The 10565-nt window shown below is 43.4% G+C and overlaps 1 protein-coding gene across 2 annotated transcripts; it reads left to right on the forward strand.

Annotated features, from left to right (window-relative positions):
* The first annotated feature begins 7260 nt into the window (after window positions 1-7260).
* LOC115554647 (uncharacterized) lies at window positions 7261-10330 on the forward strand. Of its 2 annotated transcripts, XM_030371438.1 has the most exons (3): window positions 7267-8013; window positions 8418-8550; window positions 9058-10330. In XM_030371438.1, exons 1-3 carry the CDS (start codon window positions 7448-7450, stop codon window positions 9694-9696), a joined length of 1338 nt encoding a protein of 445 aa, XP_030227298.1. In that variant the 5' UTR covers window positions 7267-7447; the 3' UTR covers window positions 9697-10330. The 2 variants fall into 2 exon arrangements, with proteins under 2 accessions (XP_030227299.1, XP_030227298.1); XM_030371439.1 differs by lacking the exon at window positions 8418-8550 and having other exon boundaries at window positions 7261-7909.
* The last annotated feature ends 235 nt before the right edge of the window (window positions 10331-10565 follow it).

A 10565-nucleotide genomic window follows, 5' to 3' on the forward strand; every position in this document is an offset into this window, starting at 1 on the left:
CTTACTTAAATGTTGTCGACTCAGTCACCTATTGCATCACTTCCTTTAAGGCTTCGGCCTCCTAATTGATCATTGTAGGCTATAATTGAGTGCCCTCATGGCTTTACACGAGGAATGCGACAGCTGAAGCCCAAATCTTGCATACGTCGGTGTGTGGTGCTTCTTGAAGCACTGACTCCAGCTACAGTCCACTCTTTGTGGATCTCCCCCACATTTTTGAATCGGTTTTGTTTGACAATCCTCTCCAGGGCGCGTTTATCCCTCTTGCTTGTACACTCTTTTCTACCACATCTTTTTCTTCCCTTCGCCTCTCTATTAATGTGCTTGGACACAGAGCTCTGGGAACATCCAACCTCTTTGGCAATGACCTTTTGTGTCTTGCCCTCCTTCTTTAAAGTATCAATGGTCATCTTTTGGACAGTTGTCAAGTCAGCAGTCTTCCCCATGATTGTGTGTCATACAGAATCAAAACGAGAGACCATTTAAAGGCTTTTCCAGGTGTTTTGAGTTAGTTAGCTAATTAGAGTGTGGCACCAGGTGGCTTCAATATCTGACCTTTTCACCATATTCTAATTTTCTGAGATGTTGAATTTAGGGTTTTCATTGGTTGTCAGCTATAATCATCTTCTTTTTGGCAAAAAACACTTATAATGTATCAGTCTGTTTGGAATGAATGTATACATTCTACAGGTTTGACTTTCTAAATGGAATTAATGAAATAAATCAACTTTTTCATGATATTCTAATAATATGACCAGCACCTGTAAGTGCCCAGGCTCTTCGTAGACGGGCTCTGATACAACTAGCGCGAAACCAACTTCGATGCATGCTTCATGAAAGGAACACATTAAAACTGGTTGCAAACAAACGCAGACATGTTGGACGTAGGCGTAGCCTACTAAAACCGGAGTTTATTGCTCTCTAGTACAACTTTTCATCAAAAAATCGCAAAGGTAAGACAGAATTTATGTTAGTCGCTGTAAATAAGTTAATAATAATAATTCATTTTATTTGTTGAGCACTCTTCATTCTAGCAGAATCTCAGAGTGCTAGTATACAATTTTTAAAAAGTAGGAAATGCCTTTATGAATAAAAAGGTTTTTAGGCCAGTCTTAAAACAGGCTAGTGTTTGTGTTGCCCTTAAGTGGTCCGGGAGGCTGTTCCACAGTCGAGGGGCTGCAGCGGCGAAGGCCCGGTCGCCCATGGTGAGTAGCCTGGTGTTTGGGATCTGCAGGGACAGAATGTTATTGGATCTGAGGGGGCGGGTTGATTTTTGGGGAGTGATGAGTTCTTGCAGGTAAGGGGGGGCATGACCGTTTATGCATTGGTAGGTGAGTAGGAGGACTTTGTAGTTGACGCGGGATGAGACAGGGAGCCAGTGCAGTGAGTGTAAAATGGGGGTTATATGGTTGTATTTCCTGACTCTCATCAGGATCCTTGCAGCGCTGTTCTGGATGTACTGCAGCTTTTGGATGTTCCTGCCAGTGATCCCAGTGAACAGTGAATTGCAGTAGTCCAGTCTTGAGGAGATGAAGGCGTGGACGAGCTTCTCAGCATCTGGCAGGGTTAAAGTGGGGCGGAGCTTGGCGATGTTTTTGAGATGGTAGAAGGAGATTTTGCACAGATGTTTTATATGATCGTTGAAGGTGAGGTGAGGGTCAAACCTAACTCCTAGATTTGTTACTGTGGTGGAGAGGGGTATGACCTGACTGTCGAAAGTGAGATGAGTTATGGAGGATGACTGAACTTGGTGTGGAGTGCCAACAAGAAGGGCCTCGGTTTTGCTGCTGTTTAGCTGGAGAAAGTTGTTTCTCATCCATGCCTTTATCTCCCCAAGACAGGCAGTGAGACATGACATGGCAGCAGAGGGGTTTGGGGCAGTTTTGATGTGGTTGTATACCTTTGTATTCTTTGGCTGCTGGTTCACTGAGTTTTTATCGCAGGGCCTTGACAGTGCCCTGTCGAACTCGTCATGGTCTTAGCTTTCATTTGAGATGACATTTGTTTGTGTACAATGAAGTATCGGTGCGGTAGCAATGGAAATGTGGAGAGTGGGTTGACTTTCTGACGCTATTCAGATTTTGATATTTGATAATTAATATGCTTGGCGTTTGAGTTGTGTTTGGTGTGCATAAAAACTTATATGTGCTTGTAGCGGAGTTTCTCTTGTTTAATTTGATGTGCAGTATGACTATTTCTACACAATAAGGGCAGTGTTGTATGCCTTTTGCTGCGAGAGTGATCGAGAGTCCCCAAATATGGGGACCCTCGAGCTTAAGAAATGTCAAATAATGACGTAGATGCATTTCGACGTAGGTCTATTCCCTGCTGATAGCCTGGGTTGGCTGTGCAGAGCGCTGAACACTCGGGACAACGTTGCATTCACTTGTTCACATTTCCGTGAAATCATCTACGTAGAGGCACCAGAGCCCGTCTACGAAGAGCCTGGGCACTCCCTATACGCCCCATTGTACCGATTGTGGTTGTAGTTCCATGAGACATCCACTGGGGGTGATCGCGGGCGAGTCCAGATTGAATGGGAGTCTATGGGGCTAGACGGCTAATTATGCCTCTTTCACCTGCTTGTCGTTGAAATATCGCAAATTTTATTGTAGATTCCGCAAGTTCAATATAGATTATGGTTCAAAAGTCAAATGAGTGAGTATTTATGTCCTTTTGATTTCTTACAGTTTGGGCCGTTGTTGGCCATACACGCTAGCATTCTGCTAATGAATGCTGATTGGTCAGGGACGGACTTGCGACTGATTACGACCAGAGACCCCTCTTGACGGCATCTGAAGCTGAAGAGCAATCAGAAACGTGTTAACTCAATTTTTGCGTACTGTATTTATATTTTCCTGCAGGCCCTTTTATTTTTTAGATAGTATGTATGGTGAAAGTACATGGGCATAAATGGAATTTCTTCCATTTCTTGTGTTCAATGTTCAATGTGTTATATACATGGTAGGTACGGTATGTCCACCTTAAATAATACAGTCAATGTCCCGCTCAATATCATTTCATCTGTCATTGTCTATTTTTCGAAAATAAAGATAGTTTAAAAAAGAAATGCCTCGTAAATGTGCAATGATAAACTGCACTTACAGTGGAAACGGATTGTCAGTTTTTTCGTTTCCCAAGGACAGAAAAAGGTAACGTTCTTGCTTGCTCCTGTATGAATGGTGCTAGGCTACCTGAGGCTTCCCCCGGTTAGGAAAGTTGCGCTGAGGCCCGGGTAATATCGCACATGGCTTCAAGTTGCGCGCTAGACATTCTCTAAAGTGTCGAGACTCAAGCATTTTACTTACCTTAACCGATTGTTCCATACAAATGGTTAGTTAACGATGTAACAACTTCAACATCTGCTATACAGTCGTTATTTTTGTAGGACTTGGGCTAATGACCTTGCACAGAGGGAAAACCATCTACACCACTTGTCATTGATTTCTATGCATTCACCGATCTTTACAGATGGGTTTGTTTTAAGCCATTGAATATAATTGCTCTGCCCTGCAACACATTATAAGCTACACATGTTTGTTAAATGAGAAATATGGTCTGGGTCACATTGAAACAGTAACAGTTGTATAACAGTAATTATGCAAACATTATACCAACATTGCAACAGGCAAGTTTATTCAAACATCACACTAACAAGAACACAATAAGAACAGTAGCTAATAAAAAAAAAAGCGAAATGATTTAACAACACTGAACATAATGAACAGAGGCAGGGGAAAAGGACAGAGGAAGAAGACTTGTCCGTTGTCCAACTGTAGAGATCAAGAAAGGAAGAGGCATGAGGAGTACAACAGAACACATGCTCTCTAGCAGATTGTTTACTGATGTAAACTAAATTGATGCAGTCTTAAAATTATGATTCTAATCCAGGTTTCTATTTAAGGAGAAAGAAATGGCTCATAATCGTTACTAAAAAAAAAAGCTTTATCATCGGCACTAGTGAGGATTAGAAAAAACACTCTCTGTAAGTAACATACATATGTAAAACATTCGCGCATTTCTTTTTTTTACATTAGCTCACTAAAACTGTAACTAGGGTATTAAGCAAAAAAAAGCCTTACCTCCAACAGCTGGTGTTATCGTTGCGGGAAAAGAGAAGTGCTTTAGAAACTGCCGTAAAGCAGTACCCCTGACAGTATGACAATGTGTGAAGTCATCGCATGTTTTTAACGCCTTTTTAGAACAGATACGTGACCTTAAAAAATACAATATTCAGCTGAGTTTATTATCTTAGCCCCACCTTTTGATAGCAACTTTCAAATTACTTGACAAAAAATTACATCGTGAGAAAAGTGGATTCTGAGGATAAAACCCCGTTGGCTCCCATTCATTCTGGACTCGCCTATGAGCGCCCCGCGTGGTCAGAGATTATTACTGCAACCAGTCCAGAAAACCGGAACTAACCCGCGAGTGCCCATTCTCCTCATATTAGACATTCTCTGGAGGCACTCCTGCCACGCCCCCATATGCCTGGTCAAATCTGCCCGCGCGCGCGCTTCAAGAAAGGTAACCAATCACAACGGAGTTGGGTTGGCAGGAGGGGGGCGAGGGGGCGGAGAAGGACGAAACCGAGCGTTGACAGAGAATGCTGAAAGCGTCTAGATGAGAGGAAGAGTTTCCCGAAAATCTACATAGTTTTTTGTGTGTGGTTTAACATGACTATCAATCATTATAACAACGTTTATTGGTCATAAAAGTCGAAAAAGCATAATAGGTCCCCTTTAAGGTAAATTGGGCCGCCAAGATAAACATCACTTTTCCCAAAAACATGTTCATATACAAAACTAACAGAATTATTTCTGATGGATGCCATCAAGACATATATTATGGATGTCGTTTTTTTATGTGTGTGTTTGTTTTTAATAGATGTATCATCCTTATAATAGTTCAGTTAGATTTGGTACGCCAGGCTATTACCATGCAGCTTTCTGGCGCAGTCTAGATTTGAAGTATTGCCCTGCCCACCATAGCAACCATAAACCAATCAAATCACCTGTTACTTGTCAAGCACAGTTATGGCAACAGTTTGAAATCCTTTGCAGTCATTGGCCCTAAATTCCAGAGGGGCTGGGACCATGGACATATTATAAAATGGACAGCGGATTCAAAAATGGCGCCTATTCATTCCTATGTAAACTGCTCAATGGCGGAGTAGGGTCTATCTGCAGCCGGAGCCACTTGCCAAACACGCCCATTGCTCTGCCAGACACGCCCATTGCTCTGCCAAACACTCCCATTGCCAAACACGGCCATTGCTCGTTCTATGATGGCCATTAAGGATGAGTCGGTCGCGACTCGCGACCGATTCGTTCACAACGATCCCGAAAGTGAACGACAAGAACTGGTTCCCCAAAACAAGAGAACTGGTTCTTTGATTCTTTTTTTTTTAAATAAAACAAAAATATGGTCATGTAAATAAAATATACAAACGAACAGAGCTTCGTCTCCCCGCGACCTTATATTGATTGAATCTACAACGTTCTCAAAGATTCAGCCAATGAAAGGTAGCAATGGTGTTGCTATGGCACCTGGGTAAACAAATGACAAGGTGGTACCGTCCGCCACACACGTTAAAGGTCCCATGACATGCTATTTTATGCATTCTTTAATATAGGTATTAGTGGGCAACTAACACAGTATTCAAAGACGTTCCCGAAATTCAGCCGTGGTGCAGAGTTACAGCCACTCCGAGCCAGTCGCACATTGAGCTTCCCCCAAATGCGCTGTTTTGGTGTCTGTAGCTATAATGCAAATGAGGAGGAGCGAGGCGGGTCAAGGAGGAGGGTGGGGGTGTGGCCCTGAGCAGCTTGCAGCCACGGTAACATGCACTCTGTTTAAAGTGGATGTATCGCAATGGCGAGGCGCACACAGCCATGAGCCGTGTTCTGTAAATATTCTAGAACACACGGGATTCCTGGAGCTCTATATCTAAATATTATCATATAGCCTACATAGATATCTATATCATATAATATATATTATCACGGCCAAAAGCTGTGTGAGCCGATATTATGAATCTCAAACGACCGCGTTGGGTTCTCCGACGTTCCTGGTTCTTCAACGTCCACATCAATGTGAAGTAGACTGAACCGCGACAAGGAGGAGAAAGGGATTGTTGCCGGGCAGCGCTTGGGCACCTCCCCCTCCGGCGGTGGTCCCTCAGCGGGGCTCAAGCCTCCATGGCTCAAGCGGGAGACATTCGGCGCCAACAATCCCTTTCTCCTCCATGTCGTAGTTCATGTTCTTGAGGGAGTCAAAGCAAAAGTTCCTTCCCCCCAATTCATTCTCAACCTTGGCTGAGATAACCCCCACTACGAGTCTCGTTGTAGAAATACCAGAGATGAGAGTCCGGCGTGTTATGCGCCATAACACCAAAAGCAGAACGGTTATCCAAATAACAAGGAAGTTTACAACACTTGCGTTACAGTCCTGGAGCTCTATATCATATAATACATAGTTATCTATATCATATAATACATATTATCACGGCCAAAAGCTGTGTGCGCCTCCAGACGATATTAGGAATCACAAACGACTTTGTCGGGTTCTGGGACGTCTCTGGTTCTTCAACCTGAAGTCGACTGAACCGCGCGCTGCCTGCCGCCGGCTGCCCGCTGCCGGGCGATGGTGCCTCGTGGCAACCGGCGGCATGTCGCAGTTCATGTACTTCAGCGAGTCAAAGCCAAAGTTCCTTTCCCCCAATTCCTTCTCAACCATGGCTCAGATAACCCCCACGACAGTGTCGTTGTGGAAATACAAGAGACGTCAAAGAACCGACAAGAAACACTTGCGTTACAGTGTGTGTATTCACACACACACACACACACACACACACATGTGGCGCTCGCACAGTCGAGTCTCATTGGCGGGCCAACGTCTCTGGGCGGGCCAGGCAGAGTAAGGGGAGGAGCTTAGATGCTTTGTGAGTTTATGACGTCCTAAATAAAGACATTCCAAATCAGCGCGCTTGAGCCTCAGTTTTTTCAAAAGCGAGCAGAACAGCTAGTGCTCGTTTTACACCAAACGCAGGTTTTAGCCACTGGGGGACCATTGGCAGGCTAGGGGAACTCATATTTATGCTAGAAAACCTCATAAAGTGAGATTTTCATGGGAGTGGGACCTTTAACTAATGATCGCTGTAGGCTTCAATATCATGCAGGCACTTCATACGTTTTCTTTTTATTTTGTTCTACAACACAATAGGGGTTATGCGGAGCGCCCAGCGTTCGAACCGGAAAACAGGTGTAAACGGGTCTAATCATTTCCGCTTTTCACTTCCGTACACTGGTTGACTGCAGCGGTAGGTGATCTCCTGGTAACTTCTAAGTTTCGCTTTAGTGTATTCTATTTAGTATTTAGTATTCTATTTCGTGTGATTAAAATTTCATTTTAACATTTGTGAAATTAAAATTTCACAAATGTTAAAATGTTAAAATACCAGAAACGGCAACATCTGAACAGCAGTTTTTGTTGTGTGCCGAGCTGTTCTGTGTCGGGGAAATTTAACTCTAGCGTAAGTTTCCACCAGTTTCCAAAGGATGAGTCAGTTAGGGCGATATGGGTCCGAAACATTAGGCGTGATAAATTCGTTATAAGGAGACACACCACTGTCTGCAGTCGGCATTTTATGCCAGAAGATGTCGTTGAAGGTGGCCGACGCCGTTTGAAACCCGGGGCGATTCCGGTGTTGTTCGCCTGGAACAACTACAACCTGCCGGTCACTCGGCCAAGCGTGTGGCAAAGGACACAGCGGCAAGAGGAGGAGGAGGATGAGGATGAGGGTGAGGTGCCGATCGATGCCAGCGTGGCTTTGTGTCACGACTACGATAGCAGACCAGAACCTGCATTTATGGACCTGGCCTACGAAAAAATCCACGCACAGCAGCAGGTCATCATAGAGCTACAGAGGCGACTGGAGGAGGTTTCATTGGGGCAGAAGTTTGGACTTGAAAGATACAAGACCTCCGATGAGGACATCAGGTTTTACACGAGGTAGGAAACGTTAATTCACTTAAGTGAATTCTGCTACTCCTTCTGTGTGTGCCAGTTATTCTGTCAATAAAGCTTCACTACACAGGAAGCTACTAGTTGTGCTAATTTCACATGGCAATCAACATAGTCCACATTTTATGCACATATATGTATTGTGTGTTAAAAGCTATTGAATCTGTGATTAATAAGAAGTCTCAAAATCCAAAAGCTATGCCTACAAGATAGTTGAAGTATGTTGCAGTGATATTTTCTATTCTATTCTATTTTTCTACTTGATCAATACCCCCGAAAATTGTATTTTGTGTGGCCCAGACAGTTACTTGATCAATAAAGGATAGAAATCTGCTCATGATGTATGGCTCCAATCCAACATGTTCTTACAATTGCACCCCCCCCCCCCCCAGATTTGCCAGCTACCGCCATTTCAATGCATTTTGGTTGCATCAGGTTGAACCTGTCAGTAGGAGAATTGTCCGTGTTGGACAGTCTTCGTCAACCACAGTTCCTGATGAGACTGCTGACCCACCACGTAGACCAGTAAGTAGACCATCTGATTTTCTGTTTGTCTATGTTGTGAATCGCGAGCAACACCAGCCACCCCGCACACAGTCTGTTCAGCCTCCTGCCTTCTAGGAGAAGGTACAGGATCCTCCACAGCTGCTCCACCAGACTCTGTTTCGTACACCAAGCGGTTAGAATGATAAATTCTCTCCCCTCACTCCCCAGCCACATGCTTGCACTATTACAGCTAGTCCCCTTGCACTGTACACTGCTGCCCTTCCTCTATACCTACTGTACATACCATGTCCATATTGTACATTGTGTATACTTAATGACTGTCATTCTGCACTGTCAATGTCACAAAGATTACGAACTGCATTTTTGCAGAGTGGGAAACGTCATCTTGATTCCTTTGTATATCTTGACATGTGAAGTACGACAATAAAGCCACTTTGACTGAATATTTTCGATGTAGTGCTATGCTGTTACAAACACATTTGTCTTACACAATGTACTTCTTTCTTTGTACATTCTTACTAACAGAACCGCTGTCTACCGCTGATTGATGAGCTGTTCCTCTTTCTGGTCTATCTGTCTCTGGGTCTGAAGGAGAGGGATCTAGCGGACCGCTTCAACGTACATCAATCAACTGTTAGTAGAACAATTAGGACCTGGGCTAATTTTCTCTACACAGTTTTGGGTGCTGTGGGCATTTGGATGTCCCCTGATGCAGTCCGTGCCATGATGCCTGACGTGTTTGAAAAGTACTCTGACACACAGGTGATAGTAGACTGCACTGAACTAAAATGTCAGACGCCTTCCTCGCTCCTTTTGCAGAGTGAGATGTACTCCCAGTATAAGTCTCATACCACAGTAAAGGGAATGATTGGTGTGTCCCCGCACGGTGCCGTCACCTTTGTGTCAACACTGTACTCTGGTTCCATTAGCGATAAAGAACTGTTCAAGCAATCTGGAATCATCCCTCTACTAGATGAAAACATGGCTGTAATGGTTGATAAAGGCTTTTCAATTGATGATTTAGTACCGGGCAAAGTACACAGACCACCTTTTCTGGGAAGGAACTCTCAGCTGTCTCGTGAAGATGTTTTAGCTACTCAGGAAATTGCCAGGCTGAGAATACACGTGGAGAGAGTGATTAGGCGCATAAAACAAAATAAATGATTCGATTCCATCATCCCTTTGACTATTAATGGTAGTATCAACCAGCTTTTCGCAGTAGCCTGCCTTCTATCTAATTATCAGAACAAACCACTGGTCAAGGCGTGGGCCAAATAGATGATCTAATTTACCCAGGGTTTCCCACAGCACTTTACAGCTTAGGCGGCCGCCTAAGCAACACACGCCTGCCGCCTTAACTACGTTGTCATATTTTTTTTTTTTAAATATTTTAAAGTTCAAATTGCACAAATTCTTTAACTGTTCTTGTTTCAGTTGTTATTTTGACAATGTTGAGTAGCACTTTTCTTTTAAATATGTGTAGAGTTCAAATTGCACAAATTCTTTAACTGTTCTTGTTTCAGTTGTTATTTTGACAATGTTGAGTAGCACTTTTCTTTTAAATATGTGTAGAGTTCAAATTGCACAAATTCTTTAACTGTTCTTGTTTCAGTTGTTATTTTGACAATGTTGTTTAGCAGCCCCCCCCCCCCCCCCCCCAACCCATTCTACCTATTGTAAATACATGAAAAATGATTGAAACAGAAAATGATTTTAATGAAAATGATTGTCAATTAAATGTTGTGCTCAGTACCTAACGTCTGGTCAGGTACTTGAGCATGTAAATCTTGAAAAAGAACTCGTCTGCCTTCTGTCTAATTACTTTTGTGACCTCTGGGTCAACAACTATTCGTTGGACCAGCATGTCTTCTTGGGCACAAATGACAAAATCACACCATGTCATTCCAGTAAGCATAAGTTGCCCCTGCACCTGCCAGTAATATGTGTGTGATTCTTTTAAGAGCAGTGTTCCCTCTTTCATGTTAAGGTACTTGCAATCTACATAGCTGTTAACATTGGGGCACTTGATCTCA

The sequence above is a fragment of the Gadus morhua genome, chromosome 11 (genome assembly GCF_902167405.1).
Source record: "Gadus morhua chromosome 11, gadMor3.0, whole genome shotgun sequence".
Lineage (NCBI taxonomy): Eukaryota > Metazoa > Chordata > Actinopteri > Gadiformes > Gadidae > Gadus > Gadus morhua.

Bases quoted from the DNA above. Each gene is read 5' to 3' on its own strand.
- LOC115554647 (XM_030371438.1), top strand. From the start codon at position 7,448: ATGTTAAAATACCAGAAACGGCAACATCTGAACAGCAGTTTTTGTTGT. The intron at 8,014-8,417 runs GTAGGAAACGTT...CCCCCCCCCCAG, and splicing joins GACATCAGGTTTTACACGAG to ATTTGCCAGCTACCGCCATT. The intron at 8,551-9,057 runs GTAAGTAGACCA...TCTTACTAACAG, and splicing joins CTGACCCACCACGTAGACCA to AACCGCTGTCTACCGCTGAT.